The sequence below is a fragment of the Epinephelus moara genome, chromosome 8 (assembly GCF_006386435.1).
Source record: "Epinephelus moara isolate mb chromosome 8, YSFRI_EMoa_1.0, whole genome shotgun sequence".
NCBI lineage: Eukaryota > Metazoa > Chordata > Actinopteri > Perciformes > Serranidae > Epinephelus > Epinephelus moara.
Window position 1 is genome coordinate 27,450,708 of NC_065513.1, and position 19,279 is coordinate 27,469,986.

At 40.9% G+C, this 19,279-nt stretch overlaps 1 protein-coding gene across 1 annotated transcript in view; it reads right to left on the reverse strand.

Annotated features, from left to right (window-relative positions):
- pgm5 (phosphoglucomutase 5) overlaps positions 1–19,279 on the reverse strand; it is a 43,014-nt gene that overhangs the window by 20,189 nt on the left and 3,546 nt on the right. The window contains exons 3-7 of the mRNA XM_050052084.1: positions 19,036–19,182; positions 18,075–18,200; positions 17,777–17,967; positions 16,153–16,307; positions 342–457 (exon numbers count right to left, since the gene is read on the reverse strand). Of these exons, the coding sequence (XP_049908041.1) occupies positions 342–457; positions 16,153–16,307; positions 17,777–17,967; positions 18,075–18,200; positions 19,036–19,182 (735 nt within the window). The remainder of the gene's footprint in view (positions 1–341; positions 458–16,152; positions 16,308–17,776; positions 17,968–18,074; positions 18,201–19,035; positions 19,183–19,279) is intronic.

The window sequence follows — 19,279 nt, forward strand, 5'->3', positions numbered from 1 at the left end:
ACTGCAATGTCCCTTTAAATTTGAGAGAAGGTTAACGGGAGACACACTTGTGTTTCCGCAGGTCCCTGCTGCATAATCACAGTCAGCAGCAGCTGGCCAGTGCAGTCTTCTAGCGGTGGCCTTGTTTGCAGGCACCTCAGTAACAGTTGCTGCAGAGCGGAGGGGATTTCTCAGTCACACACCCACGCACATTTTCCAAGTGGGTCCAGGGATTCGAATCAGTGACCTTCCCTTCACACACTAACAGGCTGCTGCTGCTTTGTATCTGTATTCATCTGATTTCAGTACCGATGACATTGAACATTCACAAATTGAGTGTGCTGCAGCATGAGAGACCGTACCTGTCCCAAAGCTCTCCTCCCCGCAGAGGGAACAACGCCCAGAATCCATCAGGTTCCCAAAGTACCTCCAGCCCGTGGGAGTCTCATACAGCGCCAGTTTCATGGCTTTAGCTACCCTACAAACGTTCAGAGAGAAAGACAGAAACAAAAACAAAGTTAGTCCTTCATGCTCACATACACACAGTGTTTTTATCTCACTCTAATATCTAACGCCAAGCTTTCGTAGTTCTGATATAGAGATAAACTTACAAGCAATCCTCTGACCTTTGAAATAAAGCAAACCAAATGTTGTATGACAAGCGTAATCTGCCAGCAGCTCATCCAATAACTTAATAAGGCAAAGGCAGCGAGAACAAAGTGAGTTAACCTTTTAGCTGATGTTTGCTTTGAACCTGAGCCATGTGCTCTCATAGGGAGAAGAGAGGGAGTGTGTATGTGTGTGTGTGTGTGTGTGAGTGTGTGTGTGTGTGTGTGCTGGGGGTCCCACGGGGGGATAAAGATGAAGATCGTACAGTATGTGGGAGTAAAGAGAGAGCAAAGAGACAGACAAGAGGGGAAAAGGGCAAAGAGAAAGTCTAATAAAAGTTCTCATTACAGATGAACAGAATGTCTGAATACAATAACATGGACTCACAGTAACATGATTATACAGCACTATGCTTTGAGAAAGGGGCTGACACATTTGGACACAAATGAAAATAAAAGAATGTAATATTAAACAACAAACAAAATCAGCAGCAATTAAAATAATCAGATTTTGGCACTGAGCGCTTTGACACGGAGCCAAAGTCCAAAACCAAAGTGAGGTGTTTTTCGAGGTTGAAGATGACAGCTGATGGTGTGTATCAGATTGTTTCCTTAAATAATAAGATGATGGAGGCTCAAGTTACCCGTTTTTTTTTTTTTTTAAACATCATATCAGGGTGAAGTTGGGTTACTTACTCTAAAATGTTCTACTTTTTCTACTAGTTTTTGATATCTTATTATGAGAATGTTCATGTATTTCGTACTTTATATTTATGGTATCTTGACGTATGCAGTCTGGAATAACTCATCCTCTGTTGTACTCTAATATTTATTCAGATTCAGATTAATTTTATTGTCATTTCCATGATGAAACATAAAAACGAAATGCTGTTTCACGTCTAAAACTGGCAAAAATGAAGGTTCTTAGTGCTGTAAAAATTATTCAATTAATAGATAGATAAATAAATAAATCTAAAAAGGGCCAATAAAGTGCAGGGAAAAAGAGTGCCATCAAAACACTAGGTGAGTGCATGTGTGCAACAGTTCAACAGATGTACTAACTGTACTTCATTATCCTCTGAAATGCAATTTATATTGAAATTAATTTTCTACAGTTGAATTGTCGCTGCTTTTGCCTTTAATGTTGACATTTTGTAGTGCACTCAGCACATGATTATTTAAAAGGTACACCTGATGGCATTTAAGCACAAAGCGAATCTGATGAAGCAACATGCGAACACGTAGTTTGCAGCTTTTTTTAAATGTTAGCTGTCAATAAAATAAGCATCAACCTGACTATCCTGATGTGAGCCGGAACTTTAACTTCCGTTTTGTTCACTGTGGTTTATCCTGCACAAGCTGGCACCCAGGAGAGAGGCATGACTGTGCACAGGTACATTCAGTTCTTAGAAACAAATGCTGTTTCTTGGTTAATGTGATGCTTTTATCAGCAATTGATTATGGTGATATTTACACATGCATGCAAATTCATCTTCCTTGACATTATAAAAGTCAGTGTACCATGCTGTGATTTGTCCCTGGTTCAGGTTTCCGCACACATCATTGCAGTATGTATGAGAAAGTTGGTTTGTTTTCTTTGTAAACCACAGAATGGGACACTGTTACATTTTTCTTTTTAAGGCCATATTTCATGAACTGCCTCCATTTTATGTTCGCTACTAACTCCTAAAACAATCAGTAGCTGCAACCTTTGGTCACGCAGACAACTTGTGTACATTATTCCTCAAACCTACATTGTCTTTGTTGAAAGTTTTTGCTCCCTCAGCACGGTCTCAGATACAGAGTCACCTTAAACTGGATTATTATTATATATATATTTTTTTTTTTAAGATATTTTTTGGGCTTTTTAGCCTTTAATGTATAGGACAGACAAGTGTGAAGGGGGTAGAGAGAGAGGAAGTGACATGCAGCAAAGGGCCACAGGCTGGAGTCGAACCTGGGCCGCTGTGGCAACAGCCTTGTACATGGGGCGCCCGAAACTGGATTATTTTTATATATCTTTATACATATTTTTATCTATTTATTATATGGGACTTTTAAAAGAGGATTAAGGACTATTTGGCCACCGTATACGCAAATGTCTGGTTACTGAACGCTGATAATTCAACTGAGTGCTTTAAATTGGCTGTTTGTTTTGAGTCTGATGCTTGTCTTTTGTTTATGAATTTTTGCTGCTGTTTGTTTTAACATTTTTAGTTTGTTTGTTTCCATGTTAAACCCTTGGCCAGGACTTCTTTGCAAAAGAGATTTTGAATCTCGATGGGAATATGAGCTAGCATCTGTTCCATTAGCATCAACTAAAAGGCTATTAATGGAGATTTTAGTCCATATTCTAAACTAACTAATGACAATTTACATTCAGTAATAACATGTGAGTCAGCCATCGGCCCAGTCTCAAAGCCTCATGGGAAAGGTTGTCATTAAGGACACCAAGGTCATGTCCTAATCTTTGTCTCTGGAAAGGTTTTAATGCCGTGTGGGAGAGTTCACAGTTCTACAGTTGCACAAAGTATATACGGTGGATTTGCTAAAGCAGACAGGCCTGTGTGTTAGACCCCGTATCTTTAAAGCTGCTATAATCAACATTTTTACAATAACAATGGATCAAACGACTTCTTGCATGTGAGAGGAGTTGCTCTTAGTGTTGACCCCACTGAGAATTATCACCCATCTCTGCCATCTCCCTCAGCTCAGTGGAGCATTTCAGCAACTTTCATGTCATTGTTTGGATTTTACGACCCACAACTGTTTTGGTTCACTCGCAACCCTCTTATAGCATAGTTTCCAGCAGCAGCAGGCAGCTGTTCTTGGCAAAAAACTCTGATAAACCCACCGCACACTGTTTGCTTAGCACCAAACGGCAAAGTTAGCAACTAGCTGGTAAAAATAGTGGAGCATTTGGCAGCTAAAGAGACAGAAATTTTCCTCAGGAGTTGGTGGAGACCATAACGAAGCTTAAAATGATTCAATATAGGACTTGTATTGCAGAACATTTTAATTATGTTTAACCTGCTTTTGTAGTTTTATCTGCTGTGATATTGTGTTTCAGTCTTGATATTGTTTTATTCATCAATGCACTTTAATGTCTCTATGCTTCTACGTGTGTACATAAATGTCTGTCTTGGCAAAATCTGTATCCCTTTAAAGTGTTTTAGAAATGCTTTTTTTAAGTGCTACATAAATTCAATAAACTTGAAATGAAATAAAATACACATTTATCAAGTGGTCAAAACAGCACAAAGTACATGAAATTGGTAACAAATTCAGCATATAAATTTTAAAAAATGACACATTGATGGCTAAGCAACCATTTAATGCAAATTTAAATTTTTTTTTTTTTTACTTTTAACTGTTTTTGATTAGATTAAGATTTTTTTTAATTTCTCCACAAGAATTATTTTCCTGACACTGTGGAAATGGCTTTAAAACAGTATTTAGACTATTGTGCACTGTGAACATTTTGGTGGGGTGTGGTTTTACCAAAGAAATTTGGACTCATTAACTAAGTATTTCTAAAATCCTGACTATTACCCTGCTCATGGGAGCTGAAGTTGTGGAATGTTAACAAAATAACCATTGCTCTCTGATTAAAATCATGGAGCTCTTACATTTTTACCATTCGGAGTAGTAGTAGTTGCCAGTGTATGTCAGATTATGAATGATGAACCAAACTAACATATTTCAGCTTTTCAGAAAAAGTGACAAAACACACCCTGCATGAGAAAGTCCATTGCTCAGAGGCTAGTGAAACAGGTTATAGTGCATCCCAATCGCCAAAATGAATATTGGCATTGCATGTTTCTGCAAACCACAGATATGTTACATGTTGAAACTTTAAGTTTATGTTCCACTTTTCAATTTCATGTTGTGGCAACTCTGCTTAACGTGTGGTTGGACAGATAAAACACTTGGTTAGCTAAAGATCATGCTTTGGCTTAAAATATCTGGTTGTGTCACTGCAAACATGGCTGGAAGTGTCCTGACGTGACGTCTCATTAAAAAACACTTGCATTGTTCTCAAACTGTGGTTGGCAGCCATTTTGCCTCGATGTCACGCCATCCTCCATCACCTCCTCCTGATGAGACACTAACCTCGCATATAATCTGAATTATGTCACCTTAGAAAAGTTGATATGATACGTATGACATGTACAAATGTAACATATCCATGGCTTGCAGAAACATACAATACCAGCATTTTATTCTGGCGACTGGGCTGGATAGTAAGATGAGAAGGGAGGACTCAGGCACTCTCTTTTGTACTATGAAAGTTACCAAGCCTGCTTGCAGAGATGGCTACCGAGTGCCCTTCCCATCCCACAGATCCTCAACCACATCAACCATATCTCCTCAGTAATCGCTGCAACATGTAAATATAATTCCCCGCACTCAGCTGAAGAATGCTGGAAGAAATATTTAACACACCAAAACAGTTGTTGTCCCCTAAGAAACAAACTGTCAATCCCAAATGTTTGTCCTGTGGGATGCTGTTGGAATCCAGAGTATAATATATGTGGATGTGGGTGGGTTTCGGTGTTTCTAAGTGGTTGTACACATCTACACAATCATCACGCTCACAAACAAACTCCACAGTGCCCAGCACAGTTGTTTACAAGAGGATGGGATAAATTACCAAATAAGAGTAACCAACTTTATTCCCCTCTGGGGATGCAAGAGTTGGAACGGAAAGCCTGGCATTGCTTTGAGAAAACAAACTCTGGCCTTCTGACGAGCCTTTGACGTCTAAAACGGCACGTACACAGCCAACATAAGCTTGAAAGTGACCCTACCAGCGCTCAGTTTTCAAATGATGTTGCAAAAAATGTGTGAGAATAGAGTGAACCATGTTTTCTCAAGTTGGATGATTGTACCAGCTGAGCTTTAACTCAGCAATACCATAAACACTGGGGGAAACAGGCATAGCCATACATAGCCTTCATGCACAGATATGAACTCAGGGTTGGGGTTAACAAGCACAATCAACAATCAGTGTAGCCTTTTTGTACGTTTACACACATGATATGACATTCCTCAAACAAACACAGTTAGAAATACTGTATTTTCTGGTTTTAGGTCCACCAGCAATGAAAGCAAATATGTGCAATCACAATCAAGCATATTTAAAGAGATACACTGACTCAGGCCAGCCAGGCTCAGTGGATGCTGCCTCTCTCTCCACAGGCTGTGCCAAAACAGAAAAATGCTGGCAGTAGAGTGTGACAAGAGACAAGAGGAATGAACTTGGAAGGTTTCTATTTAGGGCTGTAATCCCCCCGTGTGTAGGTGTGACCTCTCATCTGTGAGGCCTGGGTCTATCAATGTCCGGCACAGGCCGAGGGGCCAAAAACGCCAGGGCCCCCTCCACCTTCAGCTGCAAAATGTCGCTCAAATTTATATGTACCAGCCAGGAAGAGACTAAAATTACCATAAAGAGGTGCAAACGCACTGCGAAGAGATGCAAAATAACAACAAAAGAGGTGGTGGGGCCTTCTGTATTTCTGTGTCCAGGTGCCCTTTGTCTCATAATCTGCAAAAGCCTTGATCTTGATTGACCTTGACCTTGAGTAATGATTGTGATAGTAAAAGGAAAGTTTCTACAACTTTTTTTTTCTTTTTACAGAGTTTAGACTTTGAATCACTATATCTTCTGTGATCAACTTCTTCCTAACACCATTTATTCAGTACAGGTATGTTACAGGTACAGAAAAGGTAATAAACCCTTCCTCCTGGAGCACTGCTTCTTGAGACACTGAGATCATTAGGTTGGAAATCTGTGTTGCTGTGTCTTTCCAAAGGCTGAGAGTCGAGGACTTTGCTTTGTTGATCCTTGCTGTGGATAGTTCAAGCATCAATATATCAAGAAAGTACGCCAACCACTGATAAATACTGAGTAAGTGAGGAAGGAGCCAGAGTTGCGTTTGAGCCAGATTTTCCTGTGTTTTTCAAACAAGTTCAGTTTAGAGTCATCGTTAACCAAACGAATAATTGGGTCTATGAAGATTTGGTGACCAATCATGTCAGATATCACTGTAGCTGTTCTAATACACTTTTCCACATTCCCAAACCATGTGTAAGAAAGTTCCAATTTGTTCAGGCTGGCTTTGGTGAGGTATTTCCTCTGGGGAGTCCAATATGTCCTATGGCATATGCTGAAATGGATCAACTGGTGATTTGGGGTCTCTGAACATCTGAAAATATTGCTCCAAACTGCACTCCAATCAATTGTAGTTTCTTGAGAGGTCAAATCTTCCCATTTTCTGACTATTGGGAGTTCTCCCATAAGAGCATCTGTTAGATTGGCATAAATCCTAGACACCAGTTCTCTAGAGGGGAAATCAGAGAGCCATTTAATGACTGGGTGTACATCCAGACCCTTTCCCCGTGGAGCTTCATAACATTTAAAGGCAGAACGCAGACATAGGTTAAAGAAAAAGGACGTCTTTGGGATGTTAAAACAGGCTCTTAGTGTTCTCAAAGGTTAGAGGACCTTTTGAGTTGTATTTTTTACTTAAATACATCTTATAAGATGTTGGGTGCATTTTTCTTTATCTTAAGAGAGCACTGCAGCAAGAGAAGAAAAAACTCTCTGTAAGTAAGATGAAATGAAAATGAAGAGAGGTAGAAGAGGTCTGTTGTGACAATAATTCAGATGCTTTGCCCCCATAAGGTGAAGGGCAGACAGAGATTTCAGGCTCAGCTACCTTCCATCATCCTGAGCTCAGAGCTCAAAGTTTAGGATTCCAAACTTCCACACACACTGATCCACACACTTACAGTATAACTACACAGACAATGAACACACACGCAAACACTAATCAACCAATATGTCCTGTGTTTTCTCTCTGTCTCTATCTCTGCATATATCTCTCATGCATCGGCAGATTCACAGGGGTCATGTGAGGCATGAAGTATCTCTACATCTGCAGAGTGAAATTTTGCCAGCTTTTGGCCGTGGCTTGATATTTTACCAAACATAGCACAGCAGTGCCCTCTCTGCTCACCTCTCCCTCTGAAGAGAGCTCAGCCTGAACTTAAAAGCTTTAGGCTGGCATTCAGACAAAAAGCACAGCATGCTGGAGCTTTACTTGGGCTCAAAATGTTCTTCTTGACCTGAACCAGGAACACTCTCTGGACAACACGGTAATTTAATACACTGTAGATGTTGCCACAGAGGCCAAGACTGAAAATCAAAATTAAAGTTGAGATGATTTCTGTAAATGGTCATAGCTGTTACCAACACTTTTTGTGGAATCAGTATCAGAATACCTTTCTGACACCATTTCAAAACACTTCTCTTGGCTTTTCCAAAGCGGTGTCAAAATGATATTTATCATCTAATAATATTATATCAGGGGAGAAAGTGTGTTTGTTGGGTCAGCGTTTGATTTGGCTACCTTCTGCATCTTGTGTCCTATCAAAATATTGGTTTATAAAACAACATTTGAGCTTGATGACAGCATTTCATGTTCTTTTTTCAGCACTGCAAATGAACTAAATCTTAGAAACTTTATATGGGAACAAAACTCCAACCCAACCAAAGCATGTCTGGTAAGGTCTGGTTGGGATCAGGCAGACTGCACAGGACATACCTCTCAGTTTGAAACATCTTAACACAAATGTTGTGATTAAGAGTGTGTGACAACTTGGCAAGCCGAGAAGTTGCAATATATAGATAAATATGTTGGATAAATGGTTGAAAATGGTAACGATATGAATGCAAACCTACTGAAAATGTGATTTAAAAACACTCAGTTTAAAATAATTTTAAATTAACACATCTCAAGCATGCCTGATGGTGTTGCAGACTTGGTACTTGGACTCTCCGAATAAGGTTTTAGGGGTGCGTTAGACAAAAAGAGTTGGGAACCACAGCCTTATAGCACAATGACACCTTGATGCCAAATCAGGCTAAATTTATGCTCTTTTTTGAGTTGCAACCTTCTACATCTGTGCCAATTTATGGTGTTTAACATTTCTTGGGTTCTTTTCTCATTCCACCAAAACATAATTAAAAACATGATTCAAATACCACAATACTCAAGGGGCATGTAAAATGAACCTTGTGGTAGTTGCACATCATGTCTTATAAGACCTTAAAGCCCCATTCTAGTGTATTTTGGCATTTTTATGATCTGTCATATCTCACTGAGTCATGATTAGCCCAGCTGTCTGGCAAATATTTTTGACAAAGAAGTTAATTTTGTGCTCATATTTAAAAAAGAAGGTTGTTGCTAAAAAAGGAAGATGGAGTTTGACTATAATAGAAGCTGCAGGTCATGTGCAGGTCATATTTGCACAGGTGCACTGTCATGCCTCTTTGGGTCTGAGCGGCACAACTGCACAACATCATTGTGAGCTAGCTAGTAAATTTAACTTGTATTTTGGCTACACTGACAAACGCAATAGATGTGGACCATTGGTTGAGAAGATGTCATATGGTATGTATGTTTTTACTGGCTACACCTGCAGTGCACATACAGCAGGGGTGTTTTCGACATGGGCAAAACAGGACAGTGCACTTTCAGTTTAGGATTGTTTCTTCAGTTTTGGACCCAGAAAAGTGCTGTGAAACTTCAACTTTTTCACTGAGTTTGTGTAACATGGATAAGTTAGCATCTACAGATTACAGTTGGTTATGTGGGGGATGACAACAGGGGGATGGAGACCCCAAATTGTAAGCCTGGTTTGATACAAAGTAGCTACTATAAAGTATGACTAGCTTAGTTATCAGAGATGATTATAAATTGGTAGGAAACATTGATTTAAAATTAGCCAAAAACCCTAACAGGGCAACTAGAGTTTCGGCTTTGCCTCTCTGTTGTGTTTCCTGTTTCCCCCTCCCTAGTGTCCGGAGTGTCCCCCTCCTCCTGCCAATTAACTTGAGTGCCAGCAGCTGCTGAACCTCCACACCTGAGTCCCATCAACAATCAATCCACAGCAATATGAAACCCCTGCTCAGACCTCCAGACTCTGCCAGATCATTCAGTCTCCTCTGCAGTACAGACATCAAGGACAACTTCTAGTTTATTTTTGACACTTGGCCTTTATGTGCTGTTTGGACATAAATTTACACTTTGTTATGTGTCTCAGGTTCACAACACCAGCCTCAACCATAACCTGCCACGTCCAGCCTCATTCTCATCTTCTGCCTCTGGATTTGGACTGCTCTGCCTTCAGCTAATCTGCCTGCACTGCCTTACCATTCCCAGATATTAAAGTATTCTGCTCCACTACTTCAATCTACAATAAACTGCCTCTAACCTTTCCGTTTCCTGGTTTGTGCATGCATAAGGGTCCTAAGTTGAAGTGACACAACATGTCCATATCAACAGTCAGTTTGATAGTTAGGCTGAGCGGTTATTATTCAGAAGTGACTGAATTCCAGCTAACGTTAGATTCATATTCAATTGTATTTCCTTTATGTGACGGAGGTAGAGACAAATCCTCCACCTCATAACTATAGACTAGAAAAAAATGGCCATAGCTAACGAGACATCACCCATTGGCTTGTGGATTGCCGTTTAAAGCCTTGGTCAGCATTTCGGCCGTCGCCGTCTTGGAATTTTGTAGCCAGAAGTGACCAAATTTGGACGAGGGTGGAGCTGACACATTAACTGAGGTGATGCCTTGTAGACAGCCTGTCATTCAAAGTGGTCACGCCCCTAATTATGCATAACTTTCATGCCTCTTGCTCATAACTTATGTTAAAGTGACCACTATTGCTATCCATGCTAATACCCATGCTTCACTTTGACATATATGCTAGAATGGCAAATTGGTTGACATGGTAATGGATTACATCCAACTATTGACCACACCCACATTCTCTGTTTGAGACAGAACGTTACCAAAAAACAGGAAGTAAGACTGGCCGAGGTGGGACTTTAATTCTTCGGCAGCTGAGAGAGACAATACAGTCTCTTGATTGCTTTAGTCATCCTAGTAACCAGCACAACAGAAATAAAACACACACAAAAAAATCCAGCTACAACACAACATTTGACCTCTCTACTTTGTGGTGCTAATCAAAGATTCAGTACAAGAACTCGGACTTCATCCTGGTAACAGGCACACCGGGGAGCCCAGCCTTCTCTTCTCCCTACATCCTCCCATCCCTGGAACGGTTAAAGGAGAGGCAGATGTTTCCTTTACCAAAATTTCCCTCTCACTTTCTCTTCCTCCGACCCCTCCCTCTCTCTCTCCCTGCATCAGCCCTCACTTACAGTATGTGCACAGAGGGACACAGGCACACAACACAGTGAGACAGACACCCTCAGTCTCCGGCCTCCTGTCCACCTGAACCCAAATACATTCTCCTTCTCTCTGTCGTTTTGCCTTATTCCCTCAGGACACACACAACTACATACAGTACCATCACATTTATCAAGGCTTTGTAACACAGTTTGCTTGACTATGCATAAACACACAGTGGGGAGGGTTGCTCAGTCTAAACACTCAGCCTACAGACACACACACACAGGCCACTCGCTCTCCTAAAAAGGCCTACACTTGGGCCGACTCCAGGGTCCAACACCACACTACTAAGTACTTCAGCACTTCCTGGAGTTAGCTGTAGACATGCAGATATGTACATTCTGCATCCAGAGACAGCAGTGCAACGTTAGCAGTTTAAGTGGTGGTTATGAAGCTGGACAAAGTGACCCTGTCCTGCAACAATGCCAGTAATTATCAGATAAGTGCTCATTGAAGAGGTAGGTGTGCTCTGCATAAGAGCACGTACCCTAGAGTGTGTCGGCAAAATGGGTTTAACAGGCAAAAAATGAAAATCTTACATAATGCAATTTATTTCTGACGGAGCTCTTCAGAAAGCCCAAAGCGTGATATAATCTGTAGTTTAGGTATTATCTGTAATAGACATCACACTGTAAGGTAATTCTACTACTCAGGAGATTGCTCAACCAAGTTTCCAGGAAATTACATTTATGTTATCATCAATACAAAAAAAGGAAAATGCTGCAAAAATAGACAAAGAGAGATGGAGGAGATATTTTTAGTAGTAACTAATGAAAAGGTCATTTTACAGTGTGTGTGAGCTTGTGTATGCTGTGTGAGGGAGTGAGGCTCATGGCTCAGGGTTGTAGTGGGACATGTGACATTTGCGTCTCAGGTCCCAGTCAGTGTGTGTGCGTGTGTGTGTGTGTGAGATGAAGCGAGGCTGACATGGGAGGCAGGGTGAGCATAACTTTGAAGCAGCTCTTTCACTATGATCATTATGGTTCCGCATCATAAGACAGAGCCTCAGGCCTTGGGCAAGTGTGTGTGCGTGTATTTGTGTGTGTGCGTGTTTGTGTGTGTGTGTGTGTAGGAGTCTCCCTACACAAACAAAGATGACCAATATTTCTGTGATGTAACATCCCACTCCACATACTTGTAACTGTGAAACCCAGAGAGATCAGGATTGGCAGTGAGGTCACTTCCTCAATGTCTGCCAGTGCTAACACATACTAATGCACGCACTCAATCATACACACACATATGTCAGCCTATGAATCTTGTTCATATGTAACTATTCTGGTTAGTAATATTCTATATGTTTCCTGGCAGTGCTCAATACCAATTCAGGAAATAGTGTGATGCTCATATGCTGTAACAAGAAGCAAGGGTATATAGGAGGCAAACAGCAGAGGTGAGGACACGACTTAACACCAGTGACTTGTTACTTTACTTACTTTCCCCCGAGCCCTAAGATTAAAACGTATGTTATTTAAAATGTCATGAATCAATTAGTGTCCCTTCATTTCCTGAATCAACTAACATTAATGCTATTCCCAGCAAGTTCACGTGTAATTCTGCAGATCCACTTTGTTTGAACCAATCTGACAGCATCCAGTCAGGTTGCAGGAGAGAACCATGAAGAACTAATGCTACGTTATTAAACGCCAGTTGAAAATAAGGATAGTTTCATTCACCTACAAAAGCTACAAGTGGTCAACAAAACCGAAATGCAGTACAGAAAACATGCAGGTCAAAAATTGCAACTTCCAACAAACTTGTTTGAACATATAAATACAAATTTTATAAAGCATTCATGATTATTGTAAATCTAATAAATGATTAATATGTTGTTAAAATGGCTTTATATTTGTCAAAGAGCACGCTATGACTTGTTAAGGGCTCAAAACTCAAAGTTTAGGACTTGGGATTTGAGTGCAAAGACTTGAGACTTACTTGTATCTTGCAAAACATTGACTTGATTCCCCATCTGGTTATATTATGTTGACAAAGGCTCCAAATTCATCACGAACTGTCAATGTTAACGTTTTTGTTTTTTAACCATGATCTCTGTTTTCTGCGGTTTTACTTTGGCTCCTCCAGTGGTAGTACTAAAAACCATAACGGACAACAACGTTACTGTGATGGACAGTTTAGATCAGTGGTTCCCAACTGGTGGGTGGCAGTCCAAAAGTGGGTCGTGGGTCCATTCTGAATGGACCGCAAGTGACTGAAATGTGTCTGATTTGTAGAAAACACACTTTATTGTTAAGTACTGTAAATTTCTGGCACAGAGCTTTTATTTTGAAGTGCCGTTTCCTGCTGTAGAATGAGTGACTAATGGACAGCTACTTTGCAGAGACAGCAAACTAGCTCAATGACATGGCCAAACACAAGTATGACGCCAAATGTATTAAACTGTGTGGACCTTGGACTAATGAGTAAGGATAAGTCTGGACCCCGGGGCTGGACCAGTTAGGAACCACTGGTTTAGACTGCTGCAGTTTTCACAGGGATGGTATCCAACAGAAACTTATGCCATCAGGGTAATTTGAAATATTGTAACAATGTCTACACATAATGGTTTTAACCAAGTGATTTTATTTGCCTAATTAGCCATTCTGTTATGGAAGTCCTGGACTGCCAATACTGCAATAAATTAAATGTGATGAAGTTAAAATTTCAGTCGAACAATTGAAAACATTCTGTCTAATATGCAGAAAAAACAACAATATTTTCCCCCAAAATGTACTTTGAATGTACAAAATATTTGCATATAAATATAATTCTTAAGAGATGCAGTCGTATATGGACACCCACACCCACACTGTGACACATCCATAGCACAGACACACACTCATAGAGATATGCACTTCATTCTTCAGATAGGAGACACTTGACGGAGTTGGCAGGTGAAAACCTTGTACTGCCATTTTATTTTGTTTTATGTTTCAATTCAACAACTTGTAATAGATTTTGAACAGGTTTCCAGTGATATTTTACAGGAAAAAAATAAAAATCGCATGAATAGTGAATCTATCTCAACTTGCTGAAGGCAATAGCTTGTTGAACTACACTTACACAGAGTCTGAACTAACTCCAGTTGATCTTTCCTGGTTCCCTCATTGCATTAAATGACACATTTTCATTGAGCAGCACTCAGTTGGGTGCAGTGCTGGGAACCCTCCTACTGGAACAATGTTAATGGGGATGACTCTAGCTGGGATCACATCCTCTCACCCTCTGCTCGCCTCTAGTCTTACATAACGGACAATATTTATAGGCGGTGAGTATATGTGTGCGCGGGGGTTGTGTGTATGTGATCTCACAGTCTTATTCATAGTGGGTGAGTCTTCATTTGAGAGTGTCGTCCCTCTCCAGAGATTGGGCTGCTGCAGGAGTTTGTGGGGAGAGGTTGAGTTGGTGTGACAAGGGAAGGCGAAGCCCCTTAGATCCAAACATAAACTGCAGCAGCACACATGGTGTCGTACATGATGAAATGTCCCTGTGGTCTGGTTTACGTTGGGAAAAAACTTAAAGAGCTTGAAAGAGTTGCTTGATCTGAACACAAACTCAACTCAGGGCTCTGCAGAGAGGCAGATTGGATTCATGCTCTTAATACAGTTGAGTCTTTTGGCCTAAAGGAAGAACTGAATTTGTCATGTTTCCTCTAATTTAACGCACTTTACGGACACAATACTTGTACTTTTTGTACCGCTTTAAGATACATCTGTGTTCTTCTGTTTCTGGTGTTATTATAGAGCATGGAGTTGGGCACTGGGACCCTGATAAAGACACAGTAGCATCAAAAAAGTGAGTGTGGTTTGTGACCTTTAGGGTTGTGGTCACTGCACTCCACATTTGTTGGGTCACTTGTGGGTTGCTGCTTTGCTCAACTACATTGTGACCATTTTGTTCTGTGGTTGTTGGAGTCCACTCTTGTCCGTTACTGCTATTTGGTATTTGTTGTAGCAAATTCATTGTGCCCTATTTTAGGTTTGGGATGTAGTCACCCCACAGATCATTGGATCTTAGAGGGGTGGGTGTGGCTTCCCAATTCATTAGGTCAGTTTGTGTTGCTGGTTTCCTGCATCCATTACTTGTGTGTGGCTGAAGACCACATGGTGTCCCATTTTGTGTTCAATTTTGTTGGATCTTTGTGTTGCTGTTGCTATGGCAGCAACTTTGTAGCTGGTCTACTTGTTATGATCCTTTTGGCATGTGGCTGTTGCACTCCACGTTTGTGTTGGTCACCTGTGTTACTGTTTTTGGTGTTGGTAAATGCAGTGACTGTGTTTGGCTTTGGTTTTCTTTTCACCTCATGGTCGTAGCCATTTTGCACCTGGTGGGAGTGGCACCCACTGATTTGGCTACTTGTGCAGCTGCTGCTTATTCTTGAACTCAGTGGCAGAAGCTTAATTGGCCCTTTATGATAAGATCATGTTTGATTCAAATTAGACCCAATGGGACACTTTCTATCAGCAGTGGTCCCATCTGTTGTTACGTACACCATTTGCTTCATATTGAAGAGGTGACCGCATGTCGTACTGGGTGCTCTGAGCACCACTGTTCCAGATTTCAGTGTATTGGGATAAGTCTTCTGTGTTCTGTGCTGCTGTGCCTTTTTCTCTCCCTTGTGGATCTGCCCAGGTGTGCTGCATTAGTTAATAAGGTGCAGTGCACCTGGCATGGAGGAGATGCTTAAGAGCTCCTGTGCCAGCAGCAAAGGGGAGAGGCCTCTGGTGTGGGGACTGCTGGTCCTGCTGCCTCTCACCATGGGATTTTTGTTGTCCTGTTTGCTTGTTTTAGTTCTAATAAATCCCATGGATTTGAGCATTTTAAAGGTGTATTTGTGATTATTTTGGGTCAGTGTTGGAGTTTTGTTTGCCCCATAGGGTCACCTAAGGGTGGGGTGTAACAGATTACACTAATGTAAGCTGCAAAATGCTCCAGTTTCTTTTTCCAATGGATCCCGTAGACCTACTGATACCCTTTCCACCATATTTGCTGGTTCCTAACTGAACTTTGTGTCACAAATATTTGTTTTTATCCAAAAAAAAAAAACAAGCATAGACCAACTATTAATGATAAGCAGACATAAAAGACTATTGTGTGCAAGACTCCATCCTCTCTTTCCAACCTGTTGAATGTGATATGGCCACTAATGTCGTCATCGTTTGCACCTCAGGTCAAGGACAACCTGCTATTTCTTTGGTTCCAGCTAAGAGCCATCTGTTTCCAGAATGGAACTAGCCCCACTTTGGTGAAAAAGGGGTATGAGGGTGTGTGCATGTGTTAGTGTGTGTTGTACCTGTCGATGGCAGCGCTGGTGGCCATACTTCTGGCAAAGCCCTTGACTCCCATCTGTCTGAAGTAGGGGATGGTGGAGAGGTTGGCAGCCATGATGGCCACTGAGTCTGAGGGGTTCACAAAGAAGCCGTTTTCTCCGAGGATCATGTAGCGGTCCTGAAAACGGCACAGCATTTAGTACAATGTGAGTCTAGTTGTTGGTTTTTAGTGTAATGATGTGAAGAGAGAACTGCATTCAGACTTAGCTTTATTGTAAAAAAAAAAGGATAAGGTTGGTGATTTTTGCTTACTAATCCTAATTTTCTCAATTAATCCTATGAGGAGACCAAAACTAACAATGAACTGGGCTTATTCTTCTGCACCACAGACCTCCATGTTGTCTAAATGATGCTACTTAATACATTATGACAGCAAATCTATTCAGCTATCAGTCACACAGCATAATAACCTTTGGGTTGCCGTAACATTCGGTAAAGTTGGATTTGCAGTTCTGCTGCAAAGAGCAATATAAGCCAGAAATAAGTAAAAAAAAAATGAAGTGCTTTTTTTTCTCGCCAACATTCACAATTACTGTTTAAAGTTTGGAAGATATTGGTTACGGTATTATGTAACAGTGACCCCGAAAAAGAGACCTACATACAGTGAGATTACAGCGACTGGTGCTAATGACTGTGAAGATACGGATCCTGGTGGGAGAAACAGAGCAGATATGACATAATTCTCCTGATGATGAGCTAATTTACTTTGCAAAGGGTGTGTGTGTGTGTGTGTGTGTGTGTGTGTGTGTGTGTGTGTGTGTGCGTGTACAGTAGAAATGACTATTGGATGACACTGTGGAAAAAGTGAGCTGCTTGTTGGATCATCGTGGATACAGTATTATTCAGTCCTACATTTCTTGTCTTCCTGTTATCAATGAGCAAACAAAAACAAATAAAAAATAAATAATACGCTCTCTGGTATCTATGGGTGGAGTCTAAATAACCTGGATTTGGTCTTATTCTGTAAAAAAAATAAAAATAAAAATAAAACCTGAATAGGTTTTGAATGAGTGTAATGCTTAGTGACCATCATAAAAGATATCTCATGACATGTAAGAAAGGACATCTATTTAAAATAAATAAAGCATTGCAATGTTAATGTTTGTGGACTAAGTTAAACCAATAAACATTATCAACCTCGTCCAACCTCCAAATACCACAGTTATAATCAGAATACTTGGGACTTTCCTCTAAATCTACGTTATTATTTTATATCACAAAGAGGTTATTGCTTTATGGTGCAAAACAGATGACAGGACCAGAAGTGCAGCACTAAAGCTTTGAGAGTCTTGTGCAATGTCAGACAGTGGGATGAGTGAGAGGCCTTAAAGAAAATCCTTTCCAATATACCTCTTTAACAAAAGATAACCACTTATCGAGCAACATTTTTGCTCCATTAGCTACAGCCAGCACCTACGTTTCTGTCGCTGCTTCACAATAAAATGCATTTGATTAACATATTGAATTTATTTTCTAAATGATAGTAGTATAAAAAAAGCATCCACTGGAAAACTGAATGCATTTCAATCATATGATTCCACCAGTTGAACATCAGATTTGAGACATTTAAAAGTAGACATGTCTTACCCCATCTGCATCAAATGCAGCTCCAAAGCCAAAGTCACCTCCTTTCATGGCGTCTACCAGTGAGGTGGCGTAAGTCAGGTTGGGCTCAGGAGGTCGACCACCGAAGTCCTCCAGAGGGACGCAGTTGACAGCAGAGTTAGCGGGAGCTCCCAACTCATCACACAGGATCCTACGCACATAGGGGCCCATCACTGCGACACAACATGAGGAGAGGAGGTAAGACAGACACTGTTTAATCTCCAGTAACATTTATAAGAGCTCAGGGGCTATATGTAAAGTAGATGATGAATTGTCTCACCTCCATTCATGGCATCTATGTGTATCTTGACCTGATGTGGTCCTGTGAGAAGACTTTTGATGGCACTGAAGTCAAAGATGTTTCTCAGCAGTTGCAGATACACGTCAACTGAGTCTACGATCTCCACTACGAACACAGAGAAGAGACGATTAGCATTATTTGTTTGTGTGCATGCATGTGTGGATTAAAGTGGAAATAGACATGTTTTTTTTGCTTAACTCACTGTTATGTAAGTAGTAAGTAAATGTTGATTTACAGTGTAATAGCTATAAAATAATGACATCAGCATTTTGATTGGTTCCCTATAAGCATAGGCATATTATGAGACAATGGGCCACTGGACACAGACATGCAAAGGGCCCCACCACCTCTCCTGCATACAGACTCTGTGGTGGTTTTGCGTGTCTTTGCAGTCGCTATGCATTTTTTTTGTGGGTTTGTTTCTCCTTGAGGTTGTTTTGTGTCTCACTGGGGTAACCGTCTCCTCTTGGTCAGTATGTGTTAATGTGACATTTGGCATTTTGCAAACGAAGGCCAGGGCCCCCGTGACACCTTGCACCCCTGGGCCTGTGCCCAGTAGGCCTGTCGAGTAATCAATCCATGCCTATAAGCCTCGCTTTTACTATGCAATTCTGTCTGTCACTGGGTACCGAGAAAATTAAGGTTCGATTTACGGCACAATGGAAGTGCGTCAACCACTGTGCAACCAAAACAGGAAGATGACAGTGCTTTTGTTTTCCCTGGTAGCTATCCCCAGTTACCAAAGACTATCAATGTAGGTTCTGTGCAGTTACTATTTCCAGTAGTGGAACTGGCAGACGGTGTAACAATCAACGTGTGGAAACTGTGGTAGTTGCTATGCTCTATGGAAAACTGAAAGTGATCTGGCTGTCTTTGCGACAGCGGCACCAACAATAGTACCACTTGGACAAAAGGCGAACAGAGTAAGTGAGTATTGTACCTCTGAAAGGTTTAAACTTGTTCTCCAGATCAAATTCTTGTCTTCCCAGCCTGGACAGGTCAATGCGAAGATCGGGGCAGATGGCGTACTCCTCGAGCGTCCGGCTCACCTGGTAGATCCTCTCCATCACTGTGTCCGTAGACGGGCCTACCACACAAATAAAGACGTGTGTCAATTTGGCAAACACTGGCATTCATTGTTTTCTGGTAAAAAACATCCCTGACTTTACAGACAGTTTCAAAGC